Source organism: Myotis yumanensis, unplaced genomic scaffold (assembly GCF_028538775.1).
Source record: "Myotis yumanensis isolate MYYU_CA2020_CCGP unplaced genomic scaffold, mMyoYum1.0.hap1 SCAF_8, whole genome shotgun sequence".
NCBI lineage: Eukaryota > Metazoa > Chordata > Mammalia > Chiroptera > Vespertilionidae > Myotis > Myotis yumanensis.
The window spans coordinates 45,311,149-45,329,283 of NW_027223759.1; the positions used below are offsets into that span (position 1 = coordinate 45,311,149).

Consider the following 18,135-nt stretch of genomic DNA (forward strand, 5'->3'; position numbering starts at 1 on the left):
GTTGGAATATGCATTAGGGCTATGTTTTCAAAAGTGTGGGATACTTACCATAATATTATAGTTATAATACAAGTAGTAGTAAAAAATGTTAGCATCAACTCAGGTCAAATGTGGAGGGGGAAAATTGCTCTCATACAGTATTTGTGGAAACAAAGAGTCTTTGGAAAGCAATATGGCAGGGGTTTCAAATAAAAAGAAGATACCATTTGGACAAACAGTTCTACTTTTGGGATATTTATCCCAGAGAAATAAAAATACTCATCCTATATAATAAAAGAGTAATATGCAAACTAGCCATCACTCCACCACAAAAGATGGCGGTGGCTGGGCCAGGACACTTGCATTGTCACCATGGCGATGACGCAGACGTTCTGCCCCAACCTGCTGGCGGAGGGCCTCTGGGCCTGCTTGGTCACCGCTGCCGCCAGGGCGGAGGAGCAGAGACACAAGCCTTCAAGGGGGCCGGGCACCAGCAGCTCAAAGCCCTGCAGCCGAGGCAGCGCTGGAGCCACTGGGGCCAGAGGAGCAGAGACACAGCCTGCAGGGGGGCCCGGCAGCCAGCGGCCCCAAGCCTCGTGGCTGTGGCGGCGCTGGGGTCAGAGGAGCAGAGACACAAGCCCGCAGGGAGGCCGGCACCCAGCAGCCTGAAGCCCTGCAGCTGAGGTGGCACTGGGACTGCTGGGGCTGGAGGAGCAGAGACACAGCCCGCAGGGGGGCCGGCACCCAGCAGCCCCTAACCCCAAGGCCGCAGAGGTGCTGGGGCCACTGGGGCTGCAGCAGAGACACAAACCCGCAGGAAACCTGTGGAAAGGGAGATAATGATAGTTTATATCATTATGATAGTTAAACTATCATTATCTCCCTTTCCACAAGATGAGAAAACTGACCCTGATTTATTTAGTGATATGGCCCACACCTTTCTACAAGCACAAGGCATGTTATGACCACTCCCGCGAAGGTCTGGTTAGAATACTGTCTCCAGGGAATAACGCTACTGTGGCAAATCATCTAAGAGAGGAAACAAGCTTTTGTTGGGTTTATTCTGAAGGTCAGAGAACAGGCCACCCCAGCATATGCCATGTTATATTGATGATCTTAAGCAGATGCTTGAAAAACAGCAAATGCAAGGAGAGGCTTTCACTGAAGTCTCCTGATCTGCCTAAAATTGGACCCCCCAAAAAGGTTCCCTCGATGGGAAAAGTGTCATCAGCCAGTGAAGACTGACTCCTGTCACAGGACAGGAGACTAGAAGTTGACATCACACCCAAACTTTGTTACAAACTACCTCCCCCACCCCCATTCATCTTTCCTAAAAATCATGTACTCTCCTCTAAGAGGCCTACATCTCCCGTCCCCTCTCCCTAGGAAGAAGGTATTTAAATCTGGATTCTAAGCTACCTTGGGGAGTTATTCATTTTTTCCCTGGGATCTCCCACATATACATGAGGTACACATGTTAATGAACTTTTGTTTTTCTCTTGGTAATCTGTCTTTCATTACAAGGGCCTCCGCTAAGAACTCAGAAGGGTAGAGGAAAACTATTTTTTCCTCCTCCATAATTCTATCTCGGGAAATCAAGTCCTGGGCTGAACAGAGAGTTTGGCTCAAGTGCCAAGCAGTCCCAGCTGAGGGGAGGGAAGCTTCTAGGGGGAAATCAATGATATTGGCATCAAAGTAGGGCAAAGGGCTCACCCATGGTTGCTGGTGGGAGTTTAAAGTGGTTCAACATTTTTGGAGGATGACTTGGCAAAATTGAAAGAAATGTTCACGGTACATCCACGAGTCTTCTTCTAGGAATCTCATCTGCTGAGATAAAGCATGAGTGCATAAGCCCTAGTCAGAACCCAGGATGCTATTGCGGGCTTCCCTTCCATGATAGGAAAACCTGCTAACAACCTGCATTTTTAGGACAAGGTAGCATCTATACTAATAATCTATACTAATAAAAGGGTAATATGCTAATTAGACTGAACATCTTCTGGACAAAACCATGGTGGCAGGGCTGAGGCAGAGGCGGTTAGAGGTGATCAAGCAGGCAGGGGAGAGCAGTTAGGAGGATCAGGCCAGCAGGGGAGAGCAGTTAGGGAGATCAGACCATCAGGGGAGAGCAGTTAGGGAGATCAGGCCAGCAGGGGAGAGCAGTTAGGGGGATCAGGCCGGCAGGCAGGTGAGTGGTTAGGAGCCAGCAGCCCCGAGGGGCCCGGATTGGAGAGGGTGCAGGCCAGGCTGAGGGAACCTCGCTTCCGTGCACGAATTTCGTGCACCGGGCCTCTAGTAAGAATATATATGTTCAAGATTGTTAGTTGCAGTACTCAGTTCTTCCTCAAAAAGGGGAGAGAAGAAAAATGCTATCAAAAGGGGAGTGGTAGAAAATAAAGCTATGCAGATACTAAAAAGAATGTATTAGACTTATTGCAGCTGATTTAGAGGGATTTCCAATGTACTATTAAGTGAGAAAAGAAAAATGTAAAGAAGTGTATATAGCAGTGATGGCGAACCTTTTGAGCTCGGCATGTCAGCATTTTGAAAAACTCTAACTTGCCAAAACCAGTTTGGCTCAGTGGATAGAGCATCGGCCTGAGGACTGAAAGGTCCGGGGTTCGATTCCGGTCAAGGGCATGTACCTGGGGTTGCGGGCACATCCCCAGTAGGAGATGTGCGGGAGGCAGCTGATCGATGTTTCTCTCTCATCGATGTTTCTAGCTCTCTATCTCTCTCCCTTCCTCTCTGTAAAAAATCAATAAAATATATTTAAAAAAAAAAAAAAGAAAAACCCTAACTTAACTCTGGTGCTGTGTCACATATAGAAATTTTTTTATATTTGCAACCATAGTAAAACAAAGACTTATATTTTTGATATTTATTTTATATATTTAAATGCCATTTAACAAAGAAAAATCAACCAAAAAAATGAGTTCACGTGTCACCTCTGACATGCGTGTCATAGGTTTGCCATCACTGGTATATAGCATAATATTAATTTTCTATAAGTCACTTATATGCATATTTACACATGTTTGTATGACTTAATGGGCATTGAGAAAAATATGGAAGGATAGAAACTAAGTTGTTAACTTGGTTGGGGAAGAATTAGGGGAAAATGAAACAAGGTTACAATGTGTATGTATCAAATTTTGAGCAAGTGAGTAATTTAAAAAGCAAGAATTTAGCAGTTCAAAACCTGAAGTTAAAAGAGGACTTCCCGACATAAATTGGATTGAATAAACCCAGTATGAGATGCACAGAAGGGCATCTATAGTTTCTTAACCACACTGATTGTTTTCCCAAGTTCTTTAGAATATAGGGATTGAAGATAATAAATAATCTTTACCTTAAGTTTATAAAGTATTTGCCATAAACTATATAGAGTTCTCATTTTTTTAAAAAGTGTTAGGCATTAAGGGTAAACTGGCACCATAGTGAGACTTTATCCTTGAGTCAACTGGAATAATTGAAAAATAACTGAAAAGATGAGAAAATTAGTGTTATTAGATGCCATGTAATGTTCTATCAATCACATTTTTCATTGCCTACTACATGGCAGGCTAGGCATTGTGCTAGGTTATAACTAGGTTTTAGAGCTAAGATAAAGGAGTTTAGTAAAGGTAGGACCTCACAGTCTAGGTAGGGGTGAGACAGACAATAACAAGTATACACACACACACACACACACACACACACATTACAGATTGTGACAAGTCTACTAAGGAAATAAACAGAATGATGGAAAAGGCTATCATTTTTCAAGAAGGTGGTCAGTGAAAGTCCTTGAGGAGGTGATGCTAGTGCTAACAACTGAAAGGTGGGTGGAGAGAATTCCAAAAAGAGGACTCACATGTACAAAGGCCTAGATATAGAAAAGGGTTTGGTATAGTCAAAAAACAGAAAGGAGGCTAGTGTGCCTGAGGCATCAGTGAGTGAGGGGGATGAATGTCTAGTTAGTAAGAGATCAGGCTGAAGGAGTCATATAGGCCATGGAGAAGAGTTTGGATTTTTTTTTGAAAGGTATTGTGGAAACCACTGAACTTTGGAAATACTATAGCACTTTGGAAATACTATAGAATGATTCAATTTGTATTTAAATAGATCATGTTCAAAAAGGTAAAGTTGAAATGTAAATTCTCTTATACATTTCTGTGCTTTGTCATGAATGACTGTTTTGAGTAGACTGATTCTTCCAATTTAATTACCTCTTGTCCATAGGGTTCTTAGAATATCTTGAGTTGTGCCTCAGGCAACTTGTCTTCCAGGAGGGCAACAGAGTGTAGCTGGAGTCTACCTGGGCTTTGTAGTTTAACTTGGATTTGAATCCTTATTTGATCCCTCTTGTTATGTGACCTTAGGTGTTCACATTACTTTTGGAGCTTGTTTCATCTGTCTCTCAGAAGGATAATTACACCTAGCATCCCTGTGTGAGGTAATGAGGTAATAATGTGTAAATGGTGCCTGACACATGGAGAACTGAATAAAGTTTGGTTTTTTGTTCTCTTCCTTTTCTTCTAAAATGAGATGAGGCCTTTTCTTTCCTGAATAGGATTTGAGTCCCTTATTTTCCCCCAGGTAACTGCTGGGCCTATAAAGTGACTTAAGATATTAATATGTGTTTATGACTGTGTTCATGTAATCAGTTAATTACTTATATTCTTGAGACCTACATCCGAAGATGTTTACAAATCCCCACATTCTGAAATACAATTGTAAGAGGTAATGGCTTCTCTCAACTCTATAGGCTCTGAGATGGGGTATAGCATGGTCTAAGATTGAGAGACCTGTGAGGCTGTGGAAGATATGCAGTTTTCTCTTGAACTTTCAGTTGCCCGGTCTGGATCAGAGAAGAAATAATAGTCTAATTATAGACTCTGAAATATCAAAACAAATCTGAAAGAGCGACTTTTAATTCACTTTTTAGGTGTAACTTAAAAAAATAAATCAGCAAGTCCCAGTTCTGTCCAGCTCTTTTTTACTTTGTGCGTCAGGTCCTTGAATAACATCATTGTGCTCAACTGTTTCATTATAATGTTGATGAGCTGCTATAAGACCTTAAGATTTTTTTATATCAATTAGGCTATGGTTTCTTTATACATCATTTTGCTGCAGTTTCAAAAACCTATTGATGCTAAGTGAGGACTGCTGAAATTTCTGAAGCATCATTCACTGAAGCCAGTGCCATGGTCATTTTTGGATTTCTAAAACTGTAATTGGTTATTTACTGAGTCACTGTTTTGTCTCAGGTACTAGTCTAAGTATTTTATACAAGTCATATTTAATCCTCAGAACAAATCTATAAAATAGGTATCATTAATATTCCCATTTTATAGATGAGGAAACTGAGACCCAGAAAGATTAAGTAACTTGCTCAAGGTTGTACAGTAAATGGTTTATGTATTTTAATGCAATTTTTTACATAATGTTAGTACATCTAGAATCATCTCATTGTTCTATAGCCTTTTAAAAACGTTATTATTGAAATTTTAAACATATATACATTTAGAGAAAAATAGCATAATGAATTGCCATATACCCATTACTCAGCGTCACCATCTATCATGGCTAATCTTGCTTATCTATATTGCAGCTGCATTGGATTATTTTGAAGCAATTCCCAGACAACATATCACTGTATCCATAAATACTTAATAAATACTTCAGAATGTATCTCTAAAAGGTGATGACTGCAAAACCAGCCAAACCACAATAAGATGATCACACCTAAAAATATTCCTTAATAACATGGATTTCCATTCAGTGTTGAAATTTTTCTGATTTTTTTTAAATTGTTTTATTCCATGTCTCACTTCCCTTTTCCTCTCATTCTTGCTTCTCTGGAATTCTATCTCCCAATACCCATAAGCCCATAAGCCTTGCTTAACTGTAAGTGTTCAAGGGAACCTGAGCTAAGTACCTGTCAACTACATTGTCCAGGCTCTCTAGCCACCTGCTTTCTGGATAGGGTTGGCAAAATGGAAGGACTTAATGGGACACTGAAGAGAAGGAGGAAGGAGAAGCCGAGGTATCCTCTCCCTCCCCACTTCAGAGAGCATCTGGTTAGTAGCTGAGTCTTCTTCCTCTATCCTTCTGGCCCTGCGGCAGGAGTGATTCTTGCTGTTGCTCATCTCTGAGTTGCCTCAGTATCCCTTCTTATTTTCATGACCAGTTCTTATATTAAATTCCCTCTATCAAGCAAACAAAAAAAAATTAGGATCTAAGTCAGGTTCATACATTGTATTTGGTTAATTTGTCTCTTAACTCTCTTAATATTTTCTGCTTCCTACAAGGATAAAGGTCCTCCTTTCTCTATGGTGAAAATCTTGGTATTTAATCAAGACTTACCAACATTAAAGCATTCTGTCTCCCTAGGAATTGTACCTTGATTGTTAAAGGCATGATTTACCCAGGCTTATAAATATATATGTTCCTTGTATGTTCCCATGGTTACTTCCACCAAGATATTGAAATATTTTAAGAACAATGCAAATTAAGTATTCAACTTAATAATCTGCCCCTAGAAACCTTCTGGTTCCAGTTACTGAGTTCTCTCAGGTCGTTATTTTATTTCCAAGGCTTTTGGCTATTTTAAGGAGAAAATTGTTTTGGTCGACCTAGTTTATTACGGTAGCTTCAGTTGATTTCAGTGATTAACGAGGGTCTTGTACCTCCCTACTGTGTTAGGAATTGCATTGTTTAGTAGTTAACAGTAGGACTTGCTGTAATGGATAGTAAAAATACATATATTAAAGCAAAAAGAAAAATAAGCCCATAGTATTTCATGGAAGAAATCTGAGGCAGACATTTGAGGAATTTTTTTTGCAAAATCAAATAAAAGATTTTGTTTGTGAAATATGCAACTGAAAATGCTAATTAAATTTAGATGAATAAAACTACCTTTTCCCAAAGCATGTGTACTTGATTTTGATAAATATCAGAAAAACTTTGCATCACTAAAATCTGTTTTTAAAAAATTAATGTGGCTCAATAAAGTTGTTAAAATTAATGTGGCCAAATGTGATAAACTTATTTTTACTCATTAAAATATTATTTATGATAGAAGGTGAATTCCACATTGTACTGTTGTAACAGGGTTTGTGTGTCAGATCAGTTGTGGTCTTTGCTCATTATGCAGAGTGCTTTTGTAGTGAAAGGGCATGCATTCCTTACTAAATTGGGCTCCTATTAGGAGTAGGAGCAGTAATAGGGAAGAACAGCAAAAGGGTTCACTTCATATGCTCAGCTCTTACCTTGGTGCATGTCTTTTTCTCCCATTGTTCATGTAATTCATTTTTCTATATGGGAAGTGCTCTATTTAATAATTGAAATTACTGAACTTTGTGACATTGTCATTTGATTTACTGAAATTGAAAGTATATTAAGATCTGAAAATGTCATTTCATCTCTGTTGGAACAAAGTCATAGAGGAACAGTTTGTTTTGACTCATATTACAGCCACATGATGGATAAGCAGAGATGAAGCTGCCTAGACTAGTCAGGACTGATCTCCTGATAAACCCAAGAATTGTGGGAAGAAAACTTGGTTTGGAGAAAAATTAAGAATTAGAACAATAACTCCTTCAGGTTTGAGCAAAAGCAGAAAAATTCAGTAAAGCAGGAGGGAAACTTTTCTGTGTTTCTAAGCATTTTAGAATTTCAATAGGCATATATGCTCTATAAAAACAAGAACTTTGGTGTTCAAGATTTCATTTTTTCCCCTCACAACAACACAGCTTTTTCTGTTAAAGAGGCTCAGAGTGTTTTGCTCAAGAAATCTCAACTAGTGGGATTAGGACCTGTTTTCTGACCCTGGTTTAGGTGTCCATCATGCCATTGTCTCTGAGCTATTTGAGGACAGGAACAATGTTTTATTGATCTCTGCATCTAGTATCAGGCAAGGTGCTTCATAAATGCCTTTAATTGAATGCACAATAACCTGAAAGACTTGATTTTAGCAGATTTTTAGTTTAAAAAGTAGTGCTTCTATATACACTACCTTGATTTTGGTATACATAAAAAGGAAATCCTTGATCTTGATACACTGCATAATTTTTAAAAAGTAACCAGCTTTATAGTCACAGCAGATCAGAATTTTCCTGTATAATCTCTGAAAAAATCTTTTAGACATAGAAAACATCAAAGGATATTTACAAAAAAAAATTTAAACCATTTAAGCAGGTAATTTGTATCATTTAGACTTTTTTTTTTTACTCATTCATGTTATTGAATTTTAAGTTAACCTTTTCCCCCCCTTACTCAATGGAAATTTAGGATATTGTGTAAATTCTTTGTAAAGTTTGTTTTATAGTTAACCTCTTATGTAGGTAGCACACTCTAAAGGTCACTTAAGGTTAAATTTGATAAATGGCAAATGAGTTACTACTATTTAGTTTACTCCAGGCAAGTGAGGTCTTGACATGTTGATCTGTTGGCTTGATAGGCAGAACATTTCTAGATAACATGATCTTTTCATTTGCAGCTAGAGGTAGTTCAGTGTGAGTATGAAACCCTGCCATCTCTTATAGGCAATAATTTGGATTAAATGTGTAAAAATTCTAATCTACAAGATCCATCTTATTTCTCAAGCTTCAGAATGTCTAGGCTTTTTCAAGCACATGTGAACTATACTCAATGTAAATTTAAATATTTCTGAAAATGTCAAAGCTATATGCACTTTTACATTCAAATACTTGAGTTGGGTTTGGATAAAGTTTAAGAAAATAGACCACCTGTGGTGGTTTTTGTTTTTGTTTTGTTGTCTATGCCACTTCTTGTCTATGTCTTTCATGTGTCCTTGATTTCTTGCCCAAGAGGGATTTACTAGTGCTTAAGAGACATCTTTGAAATGGCAGATGATTAACTCTAAAGTTATTTGGAGTACGGATATAATTTTTGGTTAATTTAAAGTCATTTTAGTTCACCCTTTGAAATAACAGGAACAAAATGAAAATGATATTATAAAACTAGTAAGTTGTTTGATATATTAAATTTTTAGCATTGGGAGTCTCAAATTTTGTTTTAAGTTGTTTTTTATTGTTTTTAGCATAAACACTCAAGTCATTTTGAGTAGCAGAAAGAGGTCTCGATAAGGCCACTTAACTTTTTATTTCTAGCCTTGTGTGTTCCTCTAGGCCAGTGGTTCTCAACCTTCTGGCCCTTTAAATACAGTTCCTCATGTTGTGACCCCAACCATAAAATTATTTTCGTTGCTACTTCATAACTGTAATTTTGCTACTGTTATGAATCGTAATGTAAATATCTGATATGCAGGATGATCTTAGGCGACCCCTGTGAAAGGGTTGTTCGACCGCCAAAGGGGTCGCGACTCACAGGTTGAGAACCGCTGCTCTAGGCCATGTTTACTTTTTTTATATATATATATATAAACACTACTTTAAAAAAGTTTTTATTGATTTTAGAGTGAGAGGGGAGAGAGAGAGAAAAATCTATGAGAGAAAAAACCATCATGATCAGCAGCTCCTGCACACGCCCCACTGGGGATGAAGCCTGCAGTCCAATCAAATTAGAATGGAACTGGTGACCTCTTGGTGCATGGGTCGATGCTCAACCACTAGGCCACACCAGCTGGCTAGCCATGTTTACTTTTTAAAAATCTGTTTAAGACATTATTACCCAGTCAGTTAAATTAAGAAGCATTAAAACTAATGAAGTTGTTTAAAGTAAATGGGTCATTTTTATTTTAAAAGCATTAAAAATACTTTTGGTTTAAATATATTACCCATTTTATAGTATCTGCTTTTTTTTTTTTTTTTAACATAATACCTGAAATGTTTTAGCATCTTGACTGACTGTGCGTAGATTCTAGTTTCAGTTCTAAACTCCCTCTTCTGTCTGTTCAGGCAACAGGCTCACTGACATTGCCAAGTAATTGTCTCTAATGTAATGAGTTAATTAACTATCTCCTGCAGAAGTCAAGTAGTGAGTGACTCCTTGTGGATGAGAAGACTTTTTCTTCTCTGAGCTGTACACTTTATCTTTTAGACAAAATCAAGTTAAAATAGACTGGGAGAGTTGGGGAAAACACTAGCAAAATACCTCAGGGTAAGTGATTCTCTGGCATCATTTATAATCCCAGATACTGGCTGAGCCTGTTCCAGTACATGTCAACAAAAGCATTTGTTTTCCTTGTTGGCTGCTGTGTCCTTGGTAGTGTGTGCTAAGGCTGCTCTATTTCCTGGTAGTTTTAAAGTCAAGAATATTGTGAAATGCTGGTGATTCAGTAAGTACAGTATACTTTTAATGTATGCAAATGTGTGTATATGTATGTGTTCTGTGTGTGTAGTGGTGATAATCCTGGCAATCAAACTCAGGTATTGCTATAAGACATCTCTGTGCCCCCCAAAAGGACAATTGGATGCCAAATTTTGTTAATACTAATGCAAATATTTTCATATATCCTCTCTTTTGAAAATTTATATCTGCTAATTAAAGAAAGAAACCAACACTCAAACAATTGTGAAGAGAGAGAACAAAGAGAGAACAAAGGTCACCATAACCCATCTATTGTATTTTCTTATTTTGTGTTTAGTTCTTTCTTTCTTAAATTTTTTCATAGGAGTCATGCCCAGGATTCTTTGTTAAAGGATGTGAGCATTTTTATAGCTCTTTATACATGATGTATAGGTATATTTGTGTGTATGTACATATATTGCTAAATCACTTTTTAAAAGGACTGAATTTGAAAAAAGATGTACAGAACAGTGTAAATAGTTGTTATTATTTGTGTAAAAAAGAACTAGATAAGAATATTCATACACACATACTTGCATGTGTATGTATACTAACATGTATATATAATGTATATACACATATATCATGTATGTGTAATTTACTTGTTCATGTGTAAAAGAGATCTGGAAGGATTTACAAGAGATTGACTGCCTCTGGAGTGGGGAGTTGAGTGACTGGGGACAGAGGTGGGAGGAAGACTTCTCACTGTATAATATCCTTTTGTACCGTTTTAATTTTGAATGGTATGAATATAACACTTAAAATCATATCCATTAGCAATGGGTGAATGTAACCATTGGTTTTTTCCCCGCATTGTTTTTTTAATTTGTACTTCCCTCTGCCTTGGTTAAGCCTCAGCTTCTTTCACCTGGAACTTTGTGATAGTCACTGCTTGGTCTCCTTGCCCCTACTCAGCTTATTTCTTCCCCAATCCATCTTTCACATTGCTACCAGGGAGAGCAAAGATGAGACAATACCTCTCCTCCCTTAAAATTTTTAGTGCTATCCCATGGCCCACAGAATAAAATGCAGAGTTATTCAGTTTAGTATTCAGTCTTCCACCATCTGGTCTCAAACTGTCTTTTCCTTTTCATCATCTACATATCTTTATATGTATCCCTCTTCTTTGTTACCATATCTCTCTCCAGCTAACTTCTCCCCAAAGAAGAAAAAAAATTATTTCTATATTTGTTCACTTTGACTATTATATTTTAGTCTAAAATATCCTTTCTCTCCATTTGCAGTTGAAATTGAATTTTACTTTTAAGGCCTGTTTTGAACAGGCCTTCTCTTTTCTCCTCCCAACCCCATCCTATCAATCCTTAGAATGAACCACTCCTTTTTTGATTCCCATAGTTCATTTTTCATATTGTGGTTTGGCACTCATATTCTTAGTGGTTGACTTGTCAGTCTCTCTAAATTCTACTTTTAGACTTCCTTGTGTTGCTCCCTCTTTCCAACTGCAGTAGTCTCCCTGACATTGTGCCTTTCCCCACTCCTGCTGGTTCTAAATTCTTGTAGTTTTGTGATCTTGGTAAATGTATCAGATCATGTCATACATTAAAGAAGGAGAGGAAGAAGCAATTGATAGGAATTGGTAGAATCCATTCACTGTTAGTAGCAATATTATGTAGTTTATTTTTTAATCCTTTGTTTGTATACCTGTTGTTTTAAAACATCAAAAATTGTTCAGTCTTCATTTTATAGTTGTATGATATATCTAGGGGGGCTGGAGAATGGAGTTGTTGAAGACTCACAGTGAGTTAGTGGTAGGGCCAGGTTTTAAACCCAGGACCTTTTTAGGAATGACTTTTAATAGCATGTAGAGAGAACATGATTTTATTTTGGGGTGATTGCTAGGTGCTATTGTTAGCACTAGCTAGTAAAAATATGTCCACTTTGGGCTACTTCTTATGTAGGTTGATACAGAATTTGCTGTGATAGCCTCTGTGGTGTGTTTCAGAATACAACAAAGGAAACATTTTTTATTTAATGCTGTCCTTGTTAAAAGTTAGATTATAAATAAGGATATTTGAAATGCTTAACCAAAAGTTCTTTGCTCTGGTCCTTTTCATCCCTATCTTTTTTGTCAGAAGCAACCACTTGTAATTCTTTTAGCTATTTATTTTAGTATTTTCCTTTATATTTCTACTATAGGCCCGGTGTATGAAATTCATGCACAGGTAGGGTCCCTAGGCCTGGCTGGCGATCAGGGCCAATCTGTGGGACGACGAGTGGGGCAATTGGGGGGCCCCCCACTGGCACCTGCCTTGTCTGGCCTGGGGCCTATGGGCTGGGGCAGCTCCTGCATTGAGCATCTGCTCCCTGGTGGTTAGTGCACGTCATAGCGACTGGTTGTTCCACCAGTCATTCCGCCATTCAGTCGATTTGCATATTAGGCTTTTATTATATAGGGTACTTCTATTTCTAGTCATTATTAACTTTTTTATTATAGTAGTTGAGGAATTCCTTATACTACATTCTCCCCCATTCTTTTTCCTCCATTCCTCACTGTATATTTGTAATCATAATTTTATTTTTATTAATCCTCACCCTAGGGTAATTTTACATTGAGTCTTAGAGAGAGTGGAAAGGAGAAGGAGAGACACAGAGAGAGAGACACATTGATTGGTTGCCTTCCCCATGTGCACCCTGATTGGAGTCAGGGATTGAGCCTGCAACTGAGGTATGTGCCCTTGTCCGGAATTGAACCTGAGAACCTTCAGTCTGCAGGCTAACGCTCTGTCCACTGAACCAACTGGCTAGGGCTGTAATCATTATTAAGTTCATATTTGGTATCTACATTATTACTATTAATGTTTTAGTTAAGTCATATATTATGATATTTCCTATTTTTGTACAACAAAAATACTTTTTCATTATTTACTTTTTCATAAAGTACAGCATCACCTAACTTTAAACTTAGTAATCTTTTTAAAAATATATATTTTTATTAATTTAAGAAAGAGGAAGGGAGAGGGAGAGAGAGATAGAAACACCAATGATGAGAGACTCATTGATCGGCTGTCTCCTGCACGTCTTCACTGGGAATCGACCTGCAACCCGGGCATGTGCCCTTGACTGGAATTGAACCTGGGACCCTTCAGTCCACAGGCCAACACTCTATCCACTGAGCCAAACTGGCTAGGGTTTACTTAATAATCTTTGTACCTATTGCCAATTCATTATTTTTTTTTTTTTTTTTTTTTTTTTTTTTTTTTAAAGCTTCAAGGCTATTTTTTTTTTTTTTAATATATTTCATTGATTCTTCACAGAGAGGAAGGGAGAGGAATAGAGAGTCAGAAACATCGATCAGCTGCCTCCCGCACATCCCCCACCGGGGACGTGCCCGCAACCCAGGTACACGCCCTGGACCGGAATCGAACCTGGGACCCTTCAGTCCGCAGGCCGACGCTCCATCCACTGAGCCAAACCGGTTTCGGCATAATTCATTATTTTAATAAATATTCACTCAGTGCCTACTATGTGTCAAGCATTATTTTTGGTGCTTGGGATACATCAGTGAGCAAACTAGACAAATATTTTTTTCTTTGTGACACATTCTAATTGGGAGATAGATAATAAACATAATAAAAAGTAAAATATATAGTATGTTAGAAGTATAGGTGATAGGTACCAAGTGGAAAACAGAGCAACATATGGGGAATTGGAAATACAGATACAGGCATGGGTTGTAAGACTAAATAGGGTTATAAGTGTAGGTGTCATTGAAAAGGTGACATTTGAGCAAAGATTTAAATTTCTCCCAGTGTTATTTTCGACATAGCCAGATAAATGCCCTGGATAAGCTGACCTTTCATTTTCCCTAGTGGTTTCCTTCTTGGAACCCTCTGTCTGCCCCAGCCAGGATTAGGTACTCTTGAGGCCTGCAGCACAGTTCTGGGATTTCCCTTGGCTATTTTCCCGAGTTGAATTGTGTTTCCTAATTTCCACATCTCTTATTTGGTTCATGTTCTCTTTTTGATGGAGCAAGTTATCCTATAGCTTCCTGAGAAAGGACACATGAATGGAGAAAAAAAATGTTGAGAACATGGCCATCTCAAAGTGCTTTCAACCTACCTTTACAATTGATTGACAGTTTGGCTCAATTTAGAATTCTAGGTTGGAAATTATTTCTCTTAGAATTTTCAGGGCCTTACTGCATTGTCTTCAAGCTTCCAGTATTTCTGTTGAGAGGAACATGATGTCCGTGATTCATAATTCTTCATATGTGACCTGCTTTTTTTTTTTTTTTCCCTCTGAAAACTTTTAGGATTTTCTCTTTATTCTGATGGTCTGTAATTTTATGATGGTGGGCCAAGTCCTGGTGTTTTGTTTTTTTTTTTATTTAATTTATTATGTGTTTCTTCAATTCTGGGAAATTTTCTGATGGTACTACTTTGATAGTTGAGTGAAGTAGCTAAAGCAACTTCATTTTTCTAGATCAGTGATTTTCAATTGATGTGCCACAAGAATTTCTAAAACATGCAATACCTGCCCTAGCCAGTTTGGCTCAGTGTTTGGAGCATTGGCCCGCAGACTGAAAGATCTTGGGTTGATTCCAGTCAAGGTCACATACCTGGGTTACAGGCTTGATCCCCGCCCCTGGTTGGGGCTCATGTGAGAGGCAACCAATCAGTGTGTCTCTCTTGCATCAATATTTCTCTCTCTCTGTCTCTCCTTCCCCCCTTCTACTTTCTCTAAAAATCAGTGGGAAAAAAATATCCTCAAATGAGGATTAACAGAAAATAAACAAATAGAACCATGCAATACCTAACTGTTTACTCAAAAGCACTGACCTCTTTCCCCATAGATTGTCAAATAAAAAAAATTAAAACAGCCCACACAACAATAGCCAACCAGTGTGAATGAATCAAAATTATACCTATTTTATTTTGTCAGATTGGCAAAAAAGTATATTTTTTTGGTGTGCAGCAGAATTTTAGTAATTAGTTTATGTGTGCCATGAGATGAAAATCGCTGACATAGTATATCAGTACTTTACCAATGTTCTTAAGTCATGCTCTTGGTATTTGTTTTTTCACTATCCAGAGAAAAAGTCTGCATTATCCATATTTTGATTTTGATACTTGCCTTTAATTTACAATTTCCTAAGACATTTGTTGGCTACAAAATGATATTGAATAACTTTAATATTTAAGTATACATTATCTACTTTATAGTATGCCAGTACTGAAGTCGATGGAGAGCATTACATGACCCCAGAAGACTTTGTCCAGCGTTATCTTGGACTGTATAATGATCCAGATAGCAATCCGAAGATTGTTCAGCTCTTGGCAGGAGTAGCTGATCAAACCAAGGATGGGTAAGACCTTTATGCATTTTCTAAATGTTTTTAAAACATTTTTTGAGAGAGAGGAAGGGAGGATAGAGAGATAGAAACATCAATGCAGGTCCCCTACTGGGGATCGAGCCTGCAAGTGGGGCATGAGCCCTGATGGGATTCTGACCTCCTACTTCATAGGTCAATGTTCAACCACTGAGCCACACTGGCTGAGCTCTTTATGCATTTTTTGAAGGCTAATGCCCTGCAGTGTCTGATTAAAAAATGGAAAAACCATAAGTTTACCTATGACAGTTTGGAATTTTAATATCAATAAATCATATTTTTTCTGAGGTGATCATAAAAACTGTGTTATTTACTACCATTATCAAGGATACTGACATTTCTTTTTCTTTTGAAAAACTTACGTGTGAAAAGTCATATTTTATATATAATCTGAGCAGACTGGTTTCCAGATAACTAAGTATATTTCTTTCTTTCATTCATTCATTAATTCAATAAATATTGAATACCTACTATCTACTATGTTTTAGGCACTGTATTACATGCTAGAATTACATCAGTGAATAAACTATGCAAAAATGAACAAAATCAAAAGTAAATTAGAATATATTAGGAGATTATATGTGATATAAAGAAAAATCAGGGAAGAATTTAGAGAGTGTTATTTGTTCATTTTTCTGTCTACTCATTTATTTGACAAACATTTATTGAACAAACACCATTTTCCAGGCTCTGTTGGGCCTTACAAATACAAACATAAAATGGAGTTCCTGGTCTTAAGAAGAAACTCATGGCCTAGTGAGATAAAGAATGGGTAAACAACACAGAAAAGTAATACTTTGGGGATAAGATGCTACAGCAGAAGTATATAAAAGGTACAAAGGACACTCAAGAAAGCATAATTAAGTCTGTTTTGGGTGGTCAGAACAGCATCACAGAAGAGGTGATGATTGTGAAATCTGGCAAGATGAAAGGAGCTTGTTGGTGGTTGGACAAGTAGGAAGGAGAATTCCATGAAAGGGGGAGCAGTAGTGACTTGAAGCACCAAGGGGCACGTGTGTGTGTGTGCGCGCGCGCGCGCGCGCGCGCGCGCGCGCGCGCGGGTGCGTGTGTGTGTGTGTGTGTGTGTGTGTGTGTTTTGGGGAGTGTGAGTGAGGAGGTTGTGTTACAAGTAATTTGGTGTGGTTGTGGTGCTGCTTTGCCACTGTTAGAGTTGTGGTTGGCTTTGTGTGCTAGGCTTTGACTATATGCTGTCAAAGAGGGACTCATGACTCTAAGTCGTGGAGATATTTTTAGCCTGGCTGTTTATGGTACAGTCACAGAAATCACAAGGTGCATCTTACTAGAGTCTCAGTTTATTCAATTCAAGGGGAAAAAAACACTGTTTTTATATTAAAATCACATATGACTGTATTATGGAGAAAATGGAATATTTGTATGAATTATAAAGAAAATTTGCCTTGTTTTGTGAGTTCCAAGTTACATCCCCAGACCTCCAAAGACCCAGGAGTTTTTCTCTTCCCTGTAGAGGTGCTTGTGTGAAAAACTAAAAAAACAACAACTGGGCAATAAGGAATCTTTAAACATTATTTCCATTATCATCTTATATAATAAAAGGCTAATATGCAAATTGTCCCCTCAACTGGGAGTTCGACTGGGAGTTGGACCAGGTGGCGGAGCGGGCTGGCCAACCTCCCGCATCCCCTCTCCCCAGCCAGCCCGGCCTGATCAGCCCTGATTGGGGTAGGCCGACCGGACCTCACCCGTGCATGAATTCATGCATTGGGCCTCTATGAAATGATACGATTTTAGAAAAATCATAGGTTGGAGTAGGACAAGATTTGAATGCAGTGATATCTGGCTAGGAGACTATTGTAATCGTTTAAGTAGAAATGTTATCTATCTTCTTTGAGTCCAGGTTTAATGTTGTATTCATTTGTATTTTCCTGTAATGACATTTACTATAAGGATTATATCTTAGAAAGATTTTATATAATTTATCAATGGCAGATATTGGGGAAGTTGTATATATTTTGTGTCTAATCTTTAAAAAAGTCAAATCAGCTGATAGTTACTGTGGACCATTTAGTCATTGGATTTCTCATAGTGCTTAAACAGTAAGGCATATGAAAATTAATTCTAGCCCTATCCGGTTTGGCTCAGTGAATAGAGTGTTGGCCTGTGGACTGAAGGATTCCAGGTTTGATTCTGACCAAGGGCACATGCCAGGGTTGTGGGCTCAATCCCTAGTAGTGGGCGTGCAGGAGGCAGCTGATCAATGATTCTCTCTCATCATTGATGTTTCTATCTCTCCCTTTCCCTTCCTCTCTGAAATAAAAAGAAAAAGAACATCCAAAAAAAAAAAAAAAAGAAAATTAATTCTGTTTCATCAGAATTCCTTCTTCAGACTTATTAAAAGTAGCATATACATTTAGCTCTTTTAGGAATAATCAGAGTAATTATTGTTATTAATTTGGTCTGAGAACCGTTTTCAGAGTATCCATGTCTTTTCAGATGCTTTCTTTTGTGACCATCTGGTCCATCTCAGTGATGTCTTTTATGAAGCATCATTTATGTGATTCTCCCAGTCT

At 38.0% G+C, this 18,135-nt stretch overlaps 1 protein-coding gene across 4 annotated transcripts in view; it reads left to right on the plus strand.

Moving 5' to 3' along the window:
• Positions 1-18,135, plus strand: part of SLC25A12 (solute carrier family 25 member 12) — a 167,860-nt gene that overhangs the window by 84,648 nt on the left and 65,077 nt on the right. For all 4 annotated transcript variants that reach the window (XM_070422756.1, XM_070422758.1, XM_070422757.1 and 1 more), the window contains one exon: positions 15,420-15,562. In XM_070422756.1, coding sequence (XP_070278857.1) covers positions 15,420-15,562 — 143 coding nt within the window. The remainder of the gene's footprint in view (positions 1-15,419; positions 15,563-18,135) is intronic.